This window comes from Eschrichtius robustus, chromosome 16, assembly GCF_028021215.1.
Source record: "Eschrichtius robustus isolate mEscRob2 chromosome 16, mEscRob2.pri, whole genome shotgun sequence".
In the NCBI taxonomy this organism is placed as follows: domain Eukaryota; kingdom Metazoa; phylum Chordata; class Mammalia; order Artiodactyla; family Eschrichtiidae; genus Eschrichtius; species Eschrichtius robustus.
In genome coordinates, this window is record NC_090839.1 from 13,673,362 (window position 1) to 13,696,742 (window position 23,381).

The following is a 23,381-nucleotide window of genomic DNA, read 5'->3' on the forward strand; positions in this document are numbered from 1 at the left end:
CAGGTTACCTCTTCATTTGTTTCTGTCTTAATTTTAGCGTCCTTCCCTTGACTTGAGCTCGGGATGGTGGAGCTGCTGCACTGGCTCACTTTACCGTCTACGCCACCTTCCACTTTGGGCTGTAGTTCTTTGGAGAGCGTGTCACTAGGATCATCCCTGTCCAGCAGATACCTAAGCAGAGCATTATTTTCCTTTCTCTTAGGGCTTAGTTGCTCCTGCTTGAAGTTTCCTTCTACACAAGGCGTTGTACTGCTAGTGTCTTTCCCAGTGGCTTCGGCGGTAATCTTGGCTACCTCAGCCGGTGAATTCCCATTCTGCAGCAACTTGTGCAAAATCCGGTGCTTCTCTTGCAGCAGTGACCCGTGCATATTGGATGTGGAGGACACTCCTCCAGACGTCGAAGAGGAGACCCCAGAGGGGCTGGTGACACTAATGGAAGAGTCTTTACAACTTGAATCCAGGGGCGAGTTGGTCAAGGAGGAATGACCCCGGTCCTCAGAAGAACAGGTAAGTAACTGTAGTAATTTTTTGTGACCTTTGCTTTCCAGAGGACCCCGCTGATTCTCTGGCCCTTCCACACTGCTCTCCTTACTTTCTTTGTCATTGAGGTGATCTCTGCTATTTGACTGACACATTGAACTCTCCACTGGATTCTGGTCGCAATACAAGCCTAGGGGACTCTTGGAATCTTGACTGTTCACTTTACTTGGTTGACTTACATTCATATTGGGAGAGTTATCCAATTTGGGACCTGGTGAAGACAGAGTAGATAAAAGAGAAGTCCCTACTCCCTCACTGATAGCTTGAAGGGCACTGAGAGAGCTGCTAGAAAAGCTGTGACTCCCAGTATTGCCAGAAGATCCCATGGGAGAGTGCACACCTGGATTTGGAGAAAAATCAGGAAAAGAATTAGACTATCATACGCTGTAACAAACCACTACTTAACACTTCAAAGTTTGTTTTAAAATGAATTAACTTTACAAGAATTACAGTGGTATGGAAAGAAAAGAATTACTGAAAAAAAAAAATAAAGAAAGAAAAGGAAATGTAACACAAATACCTGCAACAGGAGAAAACTGATGTGAGGCCATCTTTGGACTCCCACGATTACGAGGAGAAATCATAATATTCTGCTGGCTGGAGCCAAGACCAGGACTCCCATGTGGAGGGCTACTCATGTTGAGACCATAGTTGCTGTTCTGGTAGGAAGATGGTGACTGCATGCCTGGCCCAGGGTTCATTGAAGCTATGCTACCGGAAGGCCCATACCTGGCTCCACTCATCTGCCCCGTGGTGCCGGGCTCAGCCAAGCCGTAGGTCCTGCTGCTCAGCATCTGCAAGCCTGGGTTTGGCGACATGTTCACGCTGCCTACCGAACTGTTGCATCCAGCCGCTGGAGGTCTAATGCCTTGTCCAACAGGATTTGGGTTTGGTCTATACCCATTCTGTTCCCTGCAAAGAAACAGAACAATGTTTTACTAAAAAATTACAGGCATGCGTTAAAAGCCTGAATCAGATTTTTTTTTTTAAGGATGAATTAAGTGGCCCAGAAACTTAACTTCTTAGGTGCCATTCCAATGCCTAGTGACAATAATAATCTAGACACTGATCAGTTATTAATCTAATAACATACTTTTAATAAGCCACAGAATCTAAATGAGTGACACCATCAGAGCGCCACGAAGGGCCCAAAGCTATGTTAGCTGGAATCTCAGTGGGGCTTTACAGGAGTTCCCATACACCAAGGGGTTAACCTGGAGGCGCCTGCAAATTACTCAAGATGATGAATGGGTGAATATCCTGCTCCTTCGTGTGTTGCTCATTTACCATTAGCAACAGCAACAGTAACTATTTCTTCTTGAAGTCTACCTTCAAATTTTAAATTCAATTCCTAAAAGCAATGTAATATATCATTAGAAATGAAAAGTAACAGAGGTAGTCAGATTTTATGTATTCTTTTATCCACTAGCCTTCCCATCCTCCAGCTTTCCCAGGAATTAATTACTTAATGAACAAATCCTCATTTACACATAAAAATATAACCTTAAAGAAAACATACTTCAGGAATCTAAGTGCACTTCAGCAAACCCAAGCACTGCCTGCTTTTCTTCTTAATTTTTCTCCCTTTTTACACTAATAATAAAGCATCTCGAGAACACTGCTGCATTTAATATGAGAATACAAAGTAATCTATCATTACCTCTGAAGAAAGTGGGTTGAGACAAAGCCGTGACGATCATTTGTTACAGGATTTCGGAAGAGTTTGCTTTTTGTTTGTGCAGTCACTATAGTGCCATCAGCCAAAGAGAATCGATACACTGGGGTTTCTGCATGGCCATGGATATAAGCTTTTGGAGAAAATATCCCATTACTAGTAACTACAACTGGCAAAACAAATGCATACAGGAGAAAACAGAAAGGAAATATACAAGTCCAACATTTTCAAAATCCAGTGAAAGACTGGACCCCACCAAAATTAGGCTAACATAAGAATGCTCAAGAATCATTTTCCTACCCAACACAGACAACAACAACTATGGTCATGTATATACTTATTGCTCTATAGCACATCAAACACAATGACAAACAAGATCCAGAATCAACCTCCAAATTCTTTACCTTCTTGATAGTGACGTTTCTGGGACCATGACTGCCCATCATTAAGACTAAAAAATCTCTGGATACACCTTCGGATTATATCTTCAAAACCAGGCCTCATGGAAGATCTCAGTGAATTTGTATCTATGTTGACAACTTTTCCTATTAAACAGAAAATTGCCACTGTGTTTAATTTCATCATTGTGCATTATCAACTGCACTGACTTTAATTCTTTACTCTCATGGGCAAAAAAGGGCAGACCAAAACTGAAATTCATGTTGATGTCAAGAATTACTCCCAGTAATTCTCATTAAATTACCCATATTTTTGAAATGCACTTCTTTATGAAAAATGGATTTGAAGTTACAGAAAAGAAATACTGGCTTCTGATTTGAAATGCTATTTGGAGAAAAAGCCAGGTGCGTCTACATTTTTTTGTGTGTTTATTTGAGGGATTTTAAGTGTCAAATACACCCAACTTAAATGCCCAGGGTTTTGTTGAATCTCTCCTAGGGTTGTGTAAGAAACATAAGGGACTTCCCTGGTGGCACAGTGGTTAAGAATCCACCTGCCAATGCAGGGGACACGGGTTCGAGTCCTGGTCCAGGAAGATCCCACATGCCGCAGAGCAACTAAGCCCATGCGCCACAACTAGTGAGCCCACGTGTCACAACTACTGAAGCCTACGTGCCTAGAGCCCATGCTCCACAAAAAGAGAAACCACCGCCATGAGAAGGCCACGCACCACAAGGAAGGGTAGTCCCCACTCGCCACAACTAGAGGAAGCCCCTGCACAGCAATGAAGACCCAACGCAGCCAAAAATAAATAAAATAAAAAATTAAATTTTAAAAAATAATAATAATATTATAAGAAACATAGGAAATAATCCATGCAAAGTATTCGTTACAGTGTAGGCACTTAAATGATAGTGCAGGCTGTAGAAAGTTAACTTTTATAAAAATTTTCAAAATGAACAAAACGTACACACACGCACAGTTTTTACCTGAAAGATCATGTCTAGTAATAAAGCTCTCAGGATTTGATGGAAATGCTCTTTCTCCTGTGGTAATGCGACGTGCCACACAGATCATACAGGATTGCAAATCTACAATAGAAAATTTAACCAGGTAAGGATTATACTTAACCTTTGGATGTGTCTATTCAATAGGCAAGTAAGAACATGGAATTCAGTAGGAAGAATTACAACAATGGAAATTACAAAACTACAAGTTTGGCTGCTATTGTTTGATAATCACCACAAGCATGTGATGACTCTCACCTTCTCCTTCCTCCATCATAGCCCGTGGCTGGGACAGGGCAAAGCACTGCATCGTTTCATATTTCTGGCGCATTTCAGGATTAGTGTTTATGTCTTCCAGAATGTCATGTGGTATCTTCATCAACATACGGCAATTAAATGTATGGCTTTTTTGTCGCTGGGTCTCATTAGTCCAGGTAACTCCATTAACTTTAGAAAACAAATTGAAAGGAGTTTTTTAAAAGCTGGCAATTCAGTCCATGACTATCATCAAGAATTTAAGCTATAAATCAACTATACTCCAATTAAAAAAAAAAAAAGAAGAAGAATTTAAGCTATACGTATTTTCTCATTATACATCTTCCATAGTAATTTCTACAATAACATTTCAAAGTGGCAATATATAAAACACTGGAATAATTTCAAATTCAACAGGTATCTCACTTATATTTTGTAACTCACTGTATATCCTAGACCCATGAAATGTATACCAAACTCTAAATTCGTATTTGAAAATTTTGCTATCTACCACTTGCCCTGTTCTACATAAATCATCACTTGGCTTTCTAAAAGGTATATTCAATTTTCTAAGAAATGATCAAGAAAAAGAAATTTTTTTAACTTACTTAGAAAATACAGGGACTTCCCTGGTGGTCCGGGGCTAAGACTCCGTGCTCCCAATGCAGGGGGCCCAGGTTCGATCCCTGGTCAGAGAACTAGATCCCACATGCCGCAACTAAAGATCCCCCATGCCACAACGAAGATCCCGCATGCGGCAACAAAGATTCCGCGTGCCACGACTAAGATCCAGCACAGCCAAATAAATAAATAAATATTTTTTTTAAAAAGGAAGATACGCATTAAAAGCCTACCTGTAGATTTTGGTAAGTTTTTAAGAAAATCCTTTCTGTCTTCTTCATGCAAGATATTGTAGACACTTGTGTTAACCAGGTCCTCTTGCTTATATTGCAGGTACTGGGTGACATTTTCTGACACAAATACAATGTTTCCTTCACGATTCACCACAAACAGGAAGCCATCCAATGCCTGAAGTGGGATATGTTAATATTGGCTATATGGACTGAACTGTATCCCCTCCCCCACCAAAATTCATATGTTGAAGCCCTAAACCTCCATGTGACTGTATTTGGAGATAGGGCCTTTCAGGAGGTAATTAAGGTTAAATGAGGTCATAAGGGTAGCTCTAATCCAATAGGACTGGTGTTCTTATGAGAAGAGAGACAGACACCAGAAATGCACACACACAGAGAAAAGGTCACGTGAAGACACAAGGAGAAGGCAGCCATCTACAAGCCAAGGAGAGAGGTAGGTCTCAGGAGAAACCAAGCCTGCCAACACCTTGATCTTGGACTTCCAGCCTCCAGAACTGTAAGAAATAAATTTCTGTTGTTTAAGCCACTCAGTCTGTGGTATTTTGTTATGGCACCCTTAGCAGACTAAGACACCAGCCTTAGTACTAACTAGAATTTGAAAAAAAACTGTTGATTTAACAACTATGAGCCATCATTTCTATTAACATTAGCACCATCAATACAGGGTTGTATAAAAAAGACAATTTGAAAAGATGACAGTAAAGACAAAATCTGAATTAGCATCTAATCTAATTTTTGAAGAATTACTTCTTCAAAGGAGTTTTTAAAAATATGAAAAATCATCCTTAGTGCTTCCCATTTTCCCATTTGTTATCAAGTCAAGCTACAGGAACTATACCACTCCTTAGTGAGAATTTACAAAGAGGAACTGAACTGATCAACTAAAAAGGAGCTGGAACAAACTAATTGGAACAAAAACAGTTGATAAGTGAACCTGAATAAAGGGCTTCAGGTCATGACTTAAAAAGAAACATTCTGTAAGTGCTAAAGCTTAACTCGATCTATTTAAGACAACTACTTACAAAAAACACATATTTTAAGTCTTAAAACTTCCTCCAAAATATAAAACTGTAGTGTGCCCTACTATCAATTATGCAAAAATACACAAAAAAGTCTTAGCTAAAATATGCCCAAATGCATTTTTATTGCGGGGGGGCAGGGCGCCACAGGATCTCAAGAGTTATGTATATTTTAAATATAAGAGCATTTTATCACCATATTCAGAATACTGAGTTCTATCTCATGAAAAGAAACATTTTCTTTTTGCTCTCATATCCTAGCCAAAATTTTTTTTCTTTCTTTCTTTCTTTTTAAATCAACACAGCTTATCGTACAGCTAGAACCTTATACTTGCCTGAAGTAAAAGTGGTCCTAAGGAGTCTTTATCAATAACTCCTTGTCCTGTGGAAGACACATCAGCTTTCTGAACATCATCATCACTGGAAATAGCTTTTCCTGGAAAGACATAAGGCAGTACTACAAATAGCATATATATCAGTTATAGATTAAATCCACTTTCAAATTGTTCCCCAAACAGACACAAAGGGACACGCACACAGATGTGCATAAGCACATACACATTTCCTGATAAGAAAATGATGCTACAGTTTTTTTTTTTGTTTGTTTTGTTTTTTTTAAAGATTTATTTATTTTATTGATTAATTGATTGATTGATTGCTATGTTGGGTCTTCGTTTCTGTGCTAGGGCTTTCTCTAGTTGCGGCAAGCGGGGGCCACTCTTGATGCTACAGTTTTTAAAGGTTAAAATTAAACTTCCGAGTTACCCAGGAGGACAGAAGATCCTCTAAATTTTCTTTCCCTACTAAATGTACTATCCCATTGCTTCCTGAAAGGGAACTAACAAGTGACAGGGCGAGCAACACTGGCCTTCTTCCAATTCTGGTGACTGTTTCCTAAAAGAGCAAAGCCGGTCAACTCATCTGTCCATCTAGCCCCACAGAGGCTAGCCCTCAAGGAGCAGCAGTTCCCACCTAACCAACAGGTAGCAAAAGGCAAATGTGAACACAGTTAACAAGTTCCTTCTAAAAGACTTGAGTGTTTTCTTACTTTGTATTACCTTGCTCTTTTATTTGACGTATCTGTCTTACTGTTTCCTTTAAAATTGCACATTTATCTGGTTTGACATTGAAATTGTCAATATCACTAAGATTAGCCGATATCAGTTCAGCCAATTCTTCAATATATTTACTCTCCTGCTCCCGTCTCCACTTTTCACCACTGCAGGTAAGGCTGGGAGGGGGGGAAAAAAGGCCATAAACATATCTATCACAAAGGAGCTATGAGCAGAATCAGTACCTACACAACACCATTACACTCATATATAAACAAATTAAATTCAGCCCATATAGACTACCAAAACATTGTCTTGGAGACCTAGTACAATACAGTTGAAATTCATAAAAACCTAAATTCAAGTCCACCTGTTGTTAGCCTAGGCCTTAGGCATTAGTCTCATTTCATCATCTGGAAAATGGGGATGAATAGTCTTTACCACGAAGAGACAATAAAATTAACAAATAATAAGAACAGTAATAGCTACTTATTAATTATGAGGTTTTATGAATTATAGGTTGTTTTTTATGTGCAACCATCACAGTGAAATTCAAGTGATATTGACCTTGGTAAATACTAAAAAAGCTAGGAAGTATCTATCACTGCATAAAATAGAGTATTTTATTTCTATTTTTTAAACTTCTAACTTCATTCAGGAAAAGAATGATGAAACCTCACAAATGCCAAAATATCAACTTATAACATGTTTTTAAAGGATACTAAAGATTCTCACTTGTAATAACCTTGTCTATCTATTCCTAACTGTTACGTCCTCCATTGAGAAATGCTTCTTACAATATCACACACTTAGTATAATATTCTCATTTCTATCTGAATCAGCCATAAAGCCTCTATTATAACATAAGAATGTCCCCATCTCATCATTGTACCACTGTACTTACTACAAAGCAAAATCATATTACTTAAACAAAGACAAAAACAAACAAACAAACAAAATCTAACCAGAAAATGCAAATAACAGAAAGCTGAAATGTTTTCTTCAAAACAAATAAAGGCGTGGGAGGCACCCTTGGTGAAGTATCAGGAAATAAACTGCTAACCCTTGTCCTGGAGTATCACATGGCAACTTGCGTTTTCGTGAATCAGGGGCCAGTGGATCCAAGGAGTTTTCTCCTAATCCGCTCATCGTGAATATACGTCAGCAACTAAGAAAGAATAATAAGATACAAACATTATAAAATATTCATGACTCTCATAAAGGTGTCATATGCTTGAATGGCTGCATTTTGTAATTCAGAACTGCTTTCCCTAAATGGTTAGATAATTCTCAAAACTCCTTATAGTACACAACTGTTCTGAAGACCTCAAGAGTTCATATTCCAGTTTAATTATGCAGAATGTCCATCCAACCCCAGGACAAATGTTTCTCAAGACTGAGTAAAAATGCATACATTGAATACCTCACAAAGAACAAGGCATCTTCTGCATAGTTAATAAGAAAAAGAGACTGTCAACTCTCCAACTGATAAAATCCTAAATTTTACTTATACACAAGTAAGATCTTATCTTGTCAGTTGGTAAGAAGTCTTCAAATGATAAATATCTAAATTATTTTCAGGCTATTTTCAAGGTAGCACATTTTTTCCTTAGACCATTTCTTTAGTATTTATCATCCAATGTGTTTTTCTTCTGCTACTTCAAAATAAACTGAGATTGTGTAAATAACATGTAAACTCCAATACATTCTGCTTACAAATTAGATGTACAACAATAAAACTCCAGGTGGAAGAATTTTGACAAGATCCACAGAACAACAATTATTTTAATACTAACTGATGGAAATATAATATGCCTTAGTTAAAGTTGCATTGATAAAGAAAATAAATGTAGGCTATTTCTTGTTGAAAAAAGAGCAGATTTTAATACTCAGTGGTTCATAATTTTAAGACATCTACTAAGCCTTCACTTAACAAGAATTTTATTTGTCTTAAGCTCTTGTTTACGAAGACAATCATTGTTATAAAGAATTCCAAGTCAACGGAGAAGTTCAAACACTCCAAACTACTTTTTCTTCATTTGTTAAAATGCATCTTTCATTCCATCTAGAGTCTGAGACATACATTGAAGGACATAAATTTCCACTAGGTGGCACAATACTGCCAGAATGAGAGACAAATTAACAGAAATGCAAAATTTTACACAGGATCCTGATCACACTTAAAATATGTAGCTTTAAAAAATCAAAATCAGAAGTTTTAGATTACATTATCATCTTTCAGATGTTCTAGGTATGAATTAAACACCAACGGAATTTATTCTACGAATAATTTTGATAGTAAAATGTAAAGGCTGAAAAGCTAATACGTTTTAAGAACTTGGTGTGGTTTTCTTCTCACAACGTAAGTTAAAATAAAAGAGAAAAGAAGTTAAAATAACTTTCACTAATGTGGCTTATTTATTTACTTGTTTATTGATTGACTGATTGATTTTTGGCTGTGCTGGGTCTTCGTTGCTGCATGCGGGCTTTCTCTGGTTGCGGCGAGCAAGGACTACTCTTCGTTGCAGTACGCCGGCGTCTCACTGCAGTGGCTTCTCTTGTTGCGGAGCACGGGCTCTAGGCGCACGGGCTTCGGTAGTTGTGGCTTGCGGGCTCTAGAGTGCAGGCTCAGTAGCTGTGGCGCAAGGGCTTAGTTGCTCCGCAGCATGTGGGATCTTCCCAGACCAGGGCTGGAACCCGTGTCCCCTGCATTGGCAGGCGGATTCTTAACCACTGCACCACCAAGGAAGCCCCCACTAATGTGGCTTAATGTCATGATTTTAAAGTGTAACCACGGGGACTTCCCTGGTGGCACAGTGGATAAGACTCTGCGCTCCCAATGCAGGGGGCCCAGGTTCGGTCCCTGGTCAGGGAACTAAATCCCACATGCATGCTACAACTAAGAGTTTGCATGCCACAACTAAGGAGCCAGCGTGCCACAACTAAGGAGCCCATGTGCTGCAACCAAGGAGCCCTGGAGCCGCAACTAAGGAGCCTCCCTGCCACAACTCTAAGGAGCCCGCTTGCCACAACTAAGACCCGATGCAACCAAATAAATTTTTAAAAATAAAATAAAATTTAAAAATAAAGTGTAACCAGATCCCACAATGCCACAATACTATATTCTTCAAAAATGGCAATGTCATAAAAGACAAAGTCTTTAAGTATTCCAGATTAAAGGAAGCTAAAGAGAAATGACAATTAAATGCAATATTTGATCCTATACTGGATCCTGTACTAGAGGGGGAAAATGCTATAAACGACACTATTGGATCAACTAACAAAATTTAGAATATGGACAATAGATAAAAGTATTTTACCAATGTTAAAATTTACTGAAGTTTATTTCTGTACTATGGTTATTTAAGAGACTATCCCTATTCTTAGTATTTAGGACAAAAAAGCCATTATGTACACAAAGGACCCTCCAATGTTTGGGGGGGTGGATTACATACAAGTGAGTGAGTGAGTTAACAGGAGAAGAGGAGGGAAAGGGAAGGGAAGAAGAGAAAAGAAAGGAGGCCAGCAAATTGTTGACACTGGTTGAATCTCAGCTGGGCAGAAATTTTAAAATTCTTTGTACTATTCTTTCTCTTGCAACTTTGGTTTAACTTTAAAATTATTTCCAAATAAAGTTAAATGTATGTTCAGCTTTTTGGATCCGCCATCTGCGGTGGCACAGCCGCCAATATGCAGATTTTCGTGAAGACCCTGACAGGGAAGACCATCACTCTCGAGGTCGAACCCTGCGATACAATAGAAAACGTAAAGGCCAAGATCCAGGACAAGGAAGGAATTCCTCCTGACCAGCAAAGACTGATCTTTGCTGGCAAGCAACTGGAAGATGGACGTACTTTGTCTGACTACAACATTCAAAAGGAGTTCACTCTTCATCTTGTGTTGAGACTTCGTGGTGGTGCTAAGAAAAGGAAGAAGAAGTCTTACACCACTCCCAGGAAGAACAAGCATAAGAGAAAGCAGGTTAAGCTGGCTGTTCTGAAATACTATAAGGTGGATGAGAATGGCAAAATCAGTCGCCTTCGTCGGGAGTGCCCTTCAGATTAATGTGGTGCTGGAGTTTTTATGGCCAGCCACTTTGACAGACATTATTGTGGCAAATGTTGTCTGACCTATTGTTTCAACAAATCAGAAGACAAGTGATTGTATATTGGTTAATAAAAGACATGAACTAATGAACTAACATTTAAATGTTGAGTTTTATTCCAGTGATTTTAAAAGTGGGTTTTAAGCATCAAGTTAATCGCACTATTTTCATAGGTAACCTGTACTTGGCAGAATTATGTTGTATTTGATACCAGCTGTCTAGATACAGGCCAGTTTCTTTGTACCTCAGCAGTACTGACACTTTTGACTGATAATTCTTGGTTGTAGGGACTTTCCTGTGTATCATAGGGTGATGAACAGCATCCCTGGTCTGTACCCACTCGCTGCCAGTAGCACACCACCCCTCCTCCCCACAGCCAAAAGTATCCAGACATTTCCAAATGACCCCTGGGGGTGGGGAGGAACCTCCCTCACCCCCAGATTGAGAAACATTGGTTTGTGTGAATTGGTATTATAACCTTGCCTAAAAAGAAGCTACAATGTATTGACACTTGTTTCCTACAAAGGAAGTTTAAAGGTGGCAGAGCTCTCAAGTTACCAGTTAAAAAATTCATCTGCATATGGCTGGTTCACTTTGTTGTACAATAGAAACTAACACAGTATTGTGAAGCAATTATACTCCAATAAAGTTCTATTTAAAAGAAAAAAAAAGTATGTTCAGTTTTGATTTCCAATTTTCATATTTAAAAAGAAAAAGTGATTCCTTAAGAACAGAAATAGAACATTGTAAAGCAACTATACTCCAATAAAAATTAGTTTTAAAAAAACAGAAATAGGGGCTTCCCTGGTGGCACAGTGGTTGAGAATCTGCCTGCCAATGCAGGGAACACGGGTTCGAGCCCTGGTCTGGGAGGATCCCACATGCCGCAGAGCAACTAGGCCCGTGAGCCACAACTACTGAGCCTGCACGTCTGGAGCCTGTGCTCCGCAACAAGAGAGGCCGCGATAGTGAGAGGCCCGCACACCGCGATGAAGAGTGGCCCCCGCTTGCCGCAACCAGAGAAAGCCCTCGCACAGAAACGAAGACCCAACACAGCCAAAAATAAATACATAAATAAATAAATAATTTTTAAAAAACAGAAATAGAGTAGCCACGTCTCAATACAATTAGTTTTATATTTGTTTCATTCAAAGGTTATTTTTAAATTGAGTGGCCAACCATCCAGTGAATAATAGCATTTTATTTTAAAAATATAATTTACTCCACATTCTAGATATTATTTCCTTACTTTGACGTTAAACATAAGCTGAATCCTCAAAACTGAGTAATGAACTCTTTAGTGGATAACAGCATTTCATTTGAAAGACATAATTTATTCTATGTTCTCAGCATTATTCCCTTACTTTGCTGTTACACATAAGCTGAATCTCCAGTACAGTTTAAGGTGCCTAGCATATAAGAGGTGATCAATAAGTATGCCTTGAAAAGTACTGAGTAAATGGAACATTCAACTTATCAAGTCATATTTTATAAAACAGATTTTCCTCCATTCTGATTTCTATAAAAGTTCAAAGGTTACTTTAAACTTTTAAAATTTTTACTGCTATGGTTGATATAGGATGTCACTGAAATGAATTTTAGAGCCATAAATTACATCAATAGAGAATCAAAACCATGACAATCTTAGTACGAAAAAAAAATAATCACAATTATCATGTAAACCAGAAATGCATACATGTCATTCATGTTAAGTCAATGTTTATGTGCATATAAGAGAAACCTAAATATGTCTACCTATGTCCAAATACACATGTGGCTCCTTCTCTTGATGTGTCAGAACAACAAGCTATAACATGCACATGACTGTGCAGTCTACATGCTACCAAGTCTACTCTTTCACAGAGTCCAACGATCTCTAGTAACAAAGGTAATTATCCAGAAATATACCAATGCAAGATCCTAATTTAAAACCACAGTAGTGGGACTTCCCTGGTAGGTCCACTGGGTAAGAATCCACGCTCCCAATGCAGGGGGCCCGGGTTCGATCCCTGGTCGGGGAACTAGATCCCACACGCATGCTGCAACTACGAGTTGGCATGCTGCAACTAAAGATCCCGCGTGCCACAACTAAGACCTGGCACAGCCAAAATAAATAAATAAATACATACATATTTTAAAAATAGAAAAATAAAAAATAAAACCACGGTAGTGGTGTTTACTCAAACAAGAAGATATCAATATAACTATTTAAGATATAAAATAATTTTCACATTCTATTTTTTTTAGGAACAGGTTTGACAGATTTCTTTTTCTAGTTATTAGACAGGGAAAAACCTTGGTACTACAATCACTGTACCATGCCTAAAAAACCACATGATGTCCAAGTTTGAATGACAAAATACTGTATAACAAAAAAATCAAAGTACAATAAATATATCCCTTAAATTTCATTTGGCTGAAGAAAATGTTCAACATTAGAAATAATAAACAGAAGCATTTCCCGCACCCCCAAAAAAATAGTTTCAGCATATACAATAATATAATAATTCCTGAGCACAGATGACTATGACAAACTCTTTATGTACAGTTTTCTATTTATTTGGCATTAATATTAGTTATGAACATAAAAAATTATAAATAGCATTTGTTTTACTTGCCAAGTCTGTTGTCTACTCACTGGCGGAGCCAGACTCAAACTACATTTATCTGGGGGGATATATTATCTAGTTTGGTAGATTATTCTTTTGCAGGTATGATAGGTAAAATGCTTAGCATATACACACTAAATCTAGACCATTTTCAGTCACTAGTCAAGAATTAGGGTGGGAGAGGGGGACAGAACATGTACCAGGCCCATGAGTAGATCAATTTCCCCCCCCCAAAGAAGTTCAAAAGGTTAAGAAACACAGATCAGTAACTGTACAGCTTACATTTTTACATCTTAAATTACAACCCATCTAGTTTGAAGAATATATGGAATTGGTAAAATCCATATTCAAATGGGAAATAATATAGCACAAGAGTCTCCCAGTACCTCTGACTATAAGAACAGTCTATTAATATTGAGCCCCTTCTAAATTCTGATTCCTTACAATTAAAGATTATCATCTACACAGTTGAGTAGAAAAGAAATTAGGACCACAATATATACCTGCCCTACCCCTGGGCAACCTGTACTCTTATCCAATAGTAAGGTGCATACATGTATTTTTGTGTGTGTGTGCACATTTTCTTTTCTACATCTTTATTGGAGTATAATTGCTTCACAATACCGTGTTAGTTTCTGTTGCACAACAAAGCAAATCAGCCACATGCATACACATGTCCCCATATCCCTTCCCTCTTGAGCCTCCCTCCCATCCTCCCTATCCCACCCCTCTAGGTCATCGCAAAGCACCGAGCCGATCTCCCTGTGCTATGCTGCTGCTTCTCACCAGCCAACTATTTTACATTCCGTAGTGTATATAACGTCGATGCTACTCTCACTTTGCCCCAGCTTCGCCGTCCCACCCCATGTCATCAAGTCCATTCTCTATGTCTACCTCTTTATTCCTGCCCTGCAACTAGGTTCATCAGTACCATTTTTTTTTTTAAGATTCCATATATATGCGTTAGCATACGGTGTTTGTTTTACTTTCTGACTTACTTCACTCTGTATGACAGACTCTAGGTCCATCCACCTCACTACAAATAACTCAATTTCATTTCTTTTTATGGCTGAGTAATATTCCATTGTATATATGTACCACATCTTCTTTATCCACTCATCTGTTGATGGGCATTTAGGTTGGTTCCATGTCCTGGCTATTGTAAACAGAGCTGCAATGAACATTGTGGTACATGACTCTTTTTGAATTATGGTTTTCTCAGGGTATATGCCCAGTAGTGGGATTGCTGGGTCGTATGGTAGTTCTATTTTTAGTTTTTTAAGGAACCTCCATACTGTTTTCCATAGTGGTTGTATCAATTTACATTCCCACCAACAGTGTAGGAGGGTTCCCTTTTCACCACACCCTTTCCAGCATTTATTGCTTCTAGCTTTTTTGATAATGGCCATTCTGACCAGTGTGAAGTGATACCTCATTGTAGTTTTAATTTGCATTGCTAATGAAGAGATGTCCCCCAACTGACTGTTAAACTGGAGATACACCTCAACCACACTTCCAGATGAATCGGATCCAAAGACCCAAAATGCATTCTATCCTTCAATGTGAACTCAACTGTCTAGATCCTTGAGCCATTTTTACAATTATTTTCCTTGTATAAAATGTTTCTTACTTGGGCTTCCCTGGTGGCGCAGCGGTTGAGAATCTGCCTGCCAATGCAGGGGACACGGGTTCGAGCCCTGGTCTGGGAGGACCCCACGTGCCGCGGAGCAGCTGGGCCCGTGAGCCACAACTACTGAGCCTGCGTGTCTGGAGCCTGTGCTCCGCAACAAGAGAGGCCGCGATGGTGAGAGGCCCGCGCACCGCGATGAAGAGTGGCCCCCGCTTGCCACAACTAGAGAAAGCCCTCGCACAGAAACGAAGACCCAACACAGCCATAAATTAATTAATTATTTTTTTTAAAAAATGTTTCTACTTAAAAGTTCTATGCTATACTACTTAAATATATTAATATGACAATGCACACTTTAAGATTACATTTAAGCAACATATTCTATACAACTACTTTAATACAGAATAATAGCAATTTACAATAAATTCAATGCTCTCAAAATATAATGCTACCTATTTCTATATTATTTGGAAAAGTCATTAAGCAGATTCATGATAAATCAGATTTAAAATGAGCAAGAATCTTACAGCAATTGGATAAAATTTCTCTATAAATACTATAGGGCTTTCTACATAAAACAATCATGCTGTGGTACAGGTTTAAGCTTAGACGTGCACAGAATACAATAAACTGCTAGAAAATGAACATTCTTTAACTCTAAAAGCAACAAAGAATTATATCCACCAGCTCAAAAGCCATGAAAATGATGATATGTGGCTTAGCAGCATTAACTAGCTTTCCCTTTGGTTATTCAGTTAAGACAGGATGGGAAATCTTGATTATGTACAACAAACTAGCCAGATGGACAAAGATACAGGAAGTACTCCCTGTCCAAAAGGAAGAGATATCAATAAACAATGCTAGTGTCCATCAGGTGAGCAAGAAGTTATTGGTGGCGGGGGGTGGGGGGGGGGGACCGCAAGAAAAGCCATGCCATGCCAAAATGGGGGGGAGATAAGTTACCCAGTAAATCTCAAATGGCCTAAAGACCAACTAAAATATTTTATTTTCCTAAATTAATAAGGGAGAGGGAAGGGGACAGATAACTTTTGTGGTAGTACAGTGCTGGGCATATCACATATTCTGTATAATTTCTCACGACTCTCCAAAGTATGTATTACTCCCATTTTACAGATAAAGTAGTATCTAGATCACACACAGATACTAGATGGCAGAGCTGGGATTACAATATTTTCAGACTTTATAATCAGCAAAATATGTACCAAATGTTCCTTGGGCATTTTATCCACCCCCTCCCCCCCAAAAAACATAAACCACTTATACTGTTGAGTCACACCATTTCCAACCAATTAACCAGAAAATCTCTCAGGTCATCAGTAAGAACATTGAGAAGTTGTTACATGCAGGGTTTAGGGGCATGTAGTATTAAGGCCAGAGGCAAGGAGGTGCTCCAGCTCAGCAGGTACTAATGCTGCTATTCCCCTCAAGCTCCTAAAAACCAACCATTACTCTACAGGTCACCAGATAAATGGCCCTCTGAGATGGTCTACTATTAACCATGACCTTTATTTCCAATTGAAACCAACAGTCAGTGATTCACATGGCAAGAAGGAAACTTAGATCAGAAAAGCAAGAACTATACCCAAAATAATCTGTCAAATATTTTCATTCTTGGGTTTTCTAAGATTAAATGCTGGAGCCAAGAACTTTTGAATATCCCACTAATTCAGTTTATTCATCAGGCTTGTTTGCCTGATTTATACAAGGTATGATTAAATACGCCAATTAGGGAGTATTTCTGGGTGTCTCCTGAGAATCCCAGTAACTTAAGGAAATTTTCATACAACTGTGGATTTGAACTGATTTACCGAAAACTGCTTGAAGCATTATGTAAAAGCAGAGGCTGATCAAGCCAATTAGAAAAAAAATTACCCTCGGGAAAGATTTATGAGACATCCGTACATAAACGAACTACCCAAAATACAAGTTGCAAATTGATGCTCTTACTCAAAAGACAATTTTAGTATATAGTCATCACCAGTTAGGTTTAATCCTACAAGATTATATTTTCCAAAATATAAAATGAGAGGTTTATTTCAATCTTCTGTGCAGCTCCAAGAGAACCAGCACCATGGAGCAAAGAAAGGAAACAGAATAGAACCTGTGTGTGTTTAGGGGACAAGAGGAGGCAGGGGAAGAGAAAAGTCCATAAACACGGAGCCACTATGGATATTTCCTCACCAACCAGATGACTCTTCCAGTGAGTATCTCCTACCTTTATGTTCTAATTCAACCCTGGTATAGAGGATAAGAACTGAAAGGAGACAAGGCAGGGGTGGGTAGTTTCAAATAAAAGCTAACTTGCAATATCCTTTTGTTGTGTTGTTGATAACCTGTCATGTTTAGTAGGATAAAGTATGAACCACCTAATGCAATCCATCTTTTAAATTTAATTCCATTTCCATTCAAACATCTGCATGCCCAGACCATCTGAGGACCAGGAAAGAGAGAGAAATGACACCACACATTGCTAGAACTCTCAGGCAAGCAGAAGAGAGGAACATACAATTATAACAACATTATTTGGTAAGTGTTAAAATGAAGGCACAGCTGATAGGAAACCTACCAGCGTACATTTTTTTTAAAAACAGAGAAAATGCATATAAACAGTATCTACAATAAACTACCTTGGTGTAGACATATGCCAGAAAACAGTGTAAATCTCAGGTCCTGGTCATTCTTTTCCTCTATCTTTAGTTAATAATGCCTGCAAATTTGGAAAAGGGCTAGCAGGGAGCAATAAAATAAAATATCTTATTTTTAATACACAAGTTGAGCTGAGAAGCATCCAAACATGAATTAACAGCTATTTCATCCACAAGGTTTCATTCTCTCTTCTCCTGTTGTATGTCTTGCCTTTTCATTCTCAATCAACAGGATGACACAAAAGCCCCTTTACATTTATGCTCCGGGGTTTTTTTGTTGTTTTTTTTTTTTTTAACAACTTTATTGGAGTATAATTGCTTTACAATGGTGTGTTAGTTTCTGCTTTATAACAAAGTAAATCAGTTATACATATACACATGTTCCCATATCTCTTCCCTCTTGCATCTCCCTCCCTCTCACCCGCCCTATCCCACCCCTCTAGGTGGTCACAAAGCACAGAGCTGATCTCCCTGTGCTATGCGGTTGCTTCCCACTAGCTATCTATTTTACGTTTGGTAGTGTATATATGTCCATGCCACTCTCTCACTATGCTCCGGTTTAAGCCTGATGACGGTGAACTCAAACACAAACTCCCCAGATGTTCTAGGACCAGAACTGGGCATACCAATTAGCCAAGGCAAGTGTTAGCTACAACTGGAAGCTTGTTGCCAAGAGACTTATCAACCTCTACATGAGCAACAGAGTTGAAGTTCACAAATACACACTGTGCAGAGGGAGTTAAGCAAGCCAATTCCGCTGAAATCAAGTTACCCTCTCCTGACAGCATACTAACTAGCTGCGTAATTCTTTAGCTGTTTTAAAGGTTACAGTGACGCCTACAATGTAACACGCTGAATCTCTCTCATTCACAGGAACAGACCTAAACCCGAAGTTCGTAAACTTCATTTTGGCTTCATTCCTGAACAACATACTATCCAGTTGTACTTCTTCCTCACCACCACTTCCACTACCCAAGTGGCTTGTGCTAAAAGAGATTCTGACAAAAGATATCATGGAAACATTTCCTATTTATATGTAACCTTAAGTCATTTATTTCTTTTTAGATCTCCCCTTCATCCCTCTTTTATCTAGAATACTAGAATACCTAGTCATCCTTCAAGATCAAACTCGACTGTCACCTCTGGTGAGATCATTCCCAATTCTCCAATTAGAAAAAGTTGTCCCTTCTTTATCCTAATGCATTTTCCATAGTTTATTACAACATTTTACAAATTACACTCTACTCTTGTACACTTTTCTGTTTATACTTTCTACGCTATAAGCTCTAAACCATAAAAACTTGTAAGAGACTTTTATTACAAACTCCTTCCTCTCTCTTTTCACTCCTACTACCACCATTCCCCTTGTTCCTTTTTCCAACTCCAGTTCTCCTTTTCCTTCCCATCCCATTAGGTGTACTTTTGACCAACTACAATATTCCTAAAATATAGAGAAGATTGGGGGGAAGGGGCTAAATACCTTGTAGAACAGTTCTGCTTCTTTCTGACATGTCATTTTTCACTTGGATATTCCCATTCCAAAAAATATGGTGGCTTCAAGGTATCTATCAAAATAAAACTCAAGGGTTTGAATCCTTCACGGCTGATGTACTATGATACAATAAAAAAGACAACGGGGCTTTGTTAGAATTAAACTTGTCACCTCTAAAAAGCTTATCACCTGTAAAAATTGGGGATAATCACACCTCACATATTCTTATGTTTATTGTGAGAATGAAAAGCAATACAAAGCAAGCAACTGGAACAGGGAATAATGGTGATCCCTGAGGTACACGATACCAAGAACAAAGGTGTATGTTCACAGCAACATCAATTTTGCTCTCATTTGAAAAACAAATAGTTACAAATATACCACACAGCAACAAATTAAAAAGCTTCAGACAAATAAATTAGCCAGAACTATTCAGGCTATCTTCAGCGTACAGATAGCTGACTGGAATTTAAAACATTTTCCCACTGAAATAGTGTGGTGAGTGGCAGTTAGTAGCTAACATAAAGCCATGAAAATAGAATAAAACTACTGTCATAGATGTCTGTGCCCTTAAGATAAACAGGTATAATTACAGAATAAGTTGGCACCTTTTAGAAGATTCTGAAGAGGTTATCCAAGTACTTTCAAAGGTGCTAGGTAAAGCAAACAGTGCTGGTTCTTTTTTATATCTTTTTTTATTTCTGGATTTGTGGTTTAATTTTTCTCGGACAGACGTAAATATCCCTACATCAAAAGTATTATTTAGGGCTTCCCTGGTGGCGCAGTGGTTGAGAATCTGCCTGCCAATGCAGGGGACACGGGTTCGAGCCCTGGTCCGGGAAGATCCCACATGCCGCGGAGCAACTAGGCCCATGAGCCACAATTACTGAGCCTGCGCGTTTGGAGCCTGTGCTCTGCAACAAGAGAGGCCGCGATAGTGAGAGGCCCGCGCCCCGCAATGAAGAGTGGCCCGCACTTGCCACAACTAGAGAAAGCCCTCGCACAGAAACGAAGACCCAACGCAGCCATAAATTAATTAATTAATTAATTTTAAAAAAACAGGTCCTTCATAGTCGCGATTTAAAAAAAAAACTTTGGAAAAAAAAAAAGTATTATTTACACCTAAAGGTTGTCCCTTGGCACATAATGAAAACATAAGCAGGAAAGGAAGGGAGGAAGGGAGGGAGGGAGGGAAGGAGAGAGGGAGGGAGGGAGGGAGGAGAGAGAAAGTGTCCAACCCCCTTGAGGTAAGTGGTAAAGCTCTGGATTAAGATAAGCAGTGGGGAGTTAGAGGAGTATGTGCACAGAGCAGAAATAAAATCTGATATAAATTTAATTAATAAGCAATAAAGATACAAATGAGAGATGATCACAGCATGTGCCCCATTCTCTCCTAATCCATTATTTCTATCTGCCTCGGAGAAAAAAGAAATTTTAAGAAATGTTAAAACTAAAGAGCCGATGCCATTAGCCACCTGGTAACCAAATGACTGAGAGCAGCAAAACTGCTCTAGGACGTAGTACTAACCAAGTAATGAATGATACAGGGAATGGTAACCATGGGTCAACTACAAGACAGGTATTCCTAAAATGGAGTGCCTGCAGAGTAAAAAGCTTGAAGTAACAAGACACCTCCCCTACAGTACTGAAGCCCGGTCCACCAATATCAAAAGCATAAAGAAGCTACACTAACGTCTCAAAAATTGACAATGTGGAAATATAAAGCTGATGAAGCACTCTGAATTAATTTTTCAAAGAAAAGGTACTGAAGGTGGAAAAAGAGAGAAAAAGATATATCAAAGGAAAAACACATCTTAGCTAGATTTCCTTCTCTAAAAGCAGAGGCTGAGGCAGATGGTCTCTTACGCTAGCAACCCGGCATGGCAAGTCTGACTCATAAGGCTTCCTGAATGGGTCATCGTGCAGACTGCAGGTTAGGCTGTGCTCAGTCCTCGATGTTTCCATTGTCTTCTTTCTTTTTCTGACCTCACAGCTTGTTACCCTTCAGCAATTATAATTCCACTCCTAGCCTAAATAACCTTAAATTCAAAAGAATCCTTTTTTAAAAATAATGCTTCCATATCCCTAGAAGTTATATGTCTGATGACAGAAGCTATCTCTTCAAATAAATCTCCAAAAGTCATTACTGACTTCAGGATGACAATAATACAAATAGCGAATGAGAGCATATATATCAAAGTCCATAAAGAAAATAAGAATGCACTCCTAACATCATTTACCTGTTGGAGGGTGGTGTAGCACTTGTAGCAAGGTTGAAAAAGTATCAAAATCTAAATTTAACTTCAACTGCCTCCCTATTCCCCTCCAAAATATAGCTACTATACTATGTGGAGCTAAAAATCTGGTAATGATTGTTCAAGGGAAGAAATTTGCAGCAAGCGAGACTATAAACTACTGAGGAACAGGATGAAAAGATCATCACGCAAATAATCTAAAATAAAACATAGTGTGGTTTTTTTTTTTTTTCTTTCTGTTCAAAGGTCAGTTCCATGACTCATGACTTTAAAGAGCTTCTCTGTGTACTTCACAAACCTGCCTATGCATGTGGAGTAAATAAAGCTGGGGGCACCTCATTATCGTGAGAGAACACTTGAGGCAAAAATTTAATTATGAACTCTTATAAAAACCATTCATACAACTAAACTGGTTAAAACCAAAACCCACGGAATGTAAACTGATACAGCCACTATGGAGAAGAGTATGGAGGTTCCTTAAAAAACTAACAGTAGGGGCTTCCCTGGTGGCACAGTGGTTGAGAGTCTGCCTGCCAATGCAGGGGACACCGGTTTGAGCCCTGGTCTGGGTAGATCCCACATGCTGCGGAGCAACTGGGCCCGTGAGCCACAGCTACTGAGCCTGCGCATCTGGAGCCTGTGCTCCGCAACAAGAGAGGCCGCAACAGTGAGAGGCCCGCACACCGCGATGAAGAGTGGCCCCTGCTCGCCGCAACTGGAGAAAGCCCTTGCACAGAAACAAAGACCCAACACAGCCAAAAAATTTATTAATTAATTAATTTTTTTAAAAAAACTAACAATAGAACTACCATATGATGCAGCAATCCCACTACTGGGCATATACCCAGAGAAAACCATAATTCAGAAAGACACATGCACCCCAATGTTCACTGCAGCACTATTTACAATAGCCAGGTCATGGAAGCAACCTAAATGTCCATCGACAGACAAATGGATAAAGAAGATGTGGTACATACAATGGAATATTACTCAGCCATAAAAAGGAACGAGATTGGGTCATTTTCAGAGACGTGGATGGACCCAGAGACTGTCATACAGAGTGAAGTAAGTCAGAAAGAGAAAAACAAATATCGTATATTAACCCATATATGTGGAATCTAGAAAAATGGTACAGATGAACTGGTTTGCAAGGCAAAAGTAGAGACACAGATGTAGAGAACAAACGTATGGACACCAAAGGGGGAAGCGGGGGAGATGAACTGGGAGATTGGGATTGACATATATACACTAATATGTATAAAATAGATTACTAATGAGAAGACACTGTATGGCACAGGGAACTCCACTGTACGGTAGAAGCTAACACAACATTGTAAAACAACTCAATTAAAAAAAGAAAAAAAAAGTAATATAACTAGCTGCCCTCCCCCCGAAAAAAAACAAAAACAAAAACCCACTTCAGCAAGTGTCTTGAGAGTGGTCACAAAGTAATAGGGATCTAATGTACTACTATGGTTAACACTGCTGTATGATATACAGGGAAGTTGTTAAAAGAGTGAATCCGAAGAGTTCTCATCACAAGGAGGAAATGTTTTTTCCTTTCTTCTTTCTTTTCTTTTCATTATATCTATATGAGATGATGGATGTTAGCTGAACCTACAGTGGTGATCATTTCACAATATACGTAAATCAAACCATCGTGCTATATACCCCTTAAACTTTTTCAGGGACATATGTCAATTATTTCTCAATAAAGCTGTGGAGGGGGGAAAGTTTTTTTGTTGTTTCTTTTTTAAGCAGTCACTCTTAAGCAGCCTGGGTGATGTCCACAGAGACAAAGG

At 38.8% G+C, this 23,381-nt stretch overlaps 2 protein-coding genes across 7 annotated transcripts in view; one reads left to right on the forward strand and one right to left on the reverse strand.

Annotated features, from left to right (window-relative positions):
- The window catches only part of NCOA3 (nuclear receptor coactivator 3), a 123,683-nt gene that overhangs the window by 21,117 nt on the left and 79,185 nt on the right, over window positions 1–23,381 (reverse strand). For 4 of the 6 annotated variants that reach the window (XM_068525296.1, XM_068525297.1, XM_068525293.1 and 1 more), the window contains 10 exons: window positions 7,886–7,990; window positions 6,829–7,001; window positions 6,106–6,206; window positions 4,731–4,905; window positions 3,880–4,068; window positions 3,604–3,705; window positions 2,620–2,760; window positions 2,201–2,348; window positions 1,061–1,452; window positions 9–880 (listed from right to left, as the gene is read on the reverse strand). In XM_068525296.1, the coding sequence (XP_068381397.1) occupies window positions 9–880; window positions 1,061–1,452; window positions 2,201–2,348; window positions 2,620–2,760; window positions 3,604–3,705; window positions 3,880–4,068; window positions 4,731–4,905; window positions 6,106–6,206; window positions 6,829–7,001; window positions 7,886–7,971 (2,379 nt within the window). In that variant the 5' untranslated portion in view covers window positions 7,972–7,990. Of the gene's footprint in view, window positions 1–8; window positions 881–1,060; window positions 1,453–2,200; window positions 2,349–2,619; window positions 2,761–3,603; window positions 3,706–3,879; window positions 4,069–4,730; window positions 4,906–6,105; window positions 6,207–6,828; window positions 7,002–7,885; window positions 7,991–19,312; window positions 19,398–23,381 lie in introns of those variants that run through there. The other 2 variants (XM_068525295.1, XM_068525298.1) reach the window with 2 other exon arrangements.
- LOC137778830 (ubiquitin-ribosomal protein eS31 fusion protein-like) lies at window positions 10,487–11,012 on the forward strand. Its single transcript, XM_068566150.1, is given in 1 exon segment — window positions 10,487–11,012. A coding segment is annotated over 1 exon segment (471 nt). The 5' UTR covers window positions 10,487–10,512; the 3' UTR covers window positions 10,984–11,012.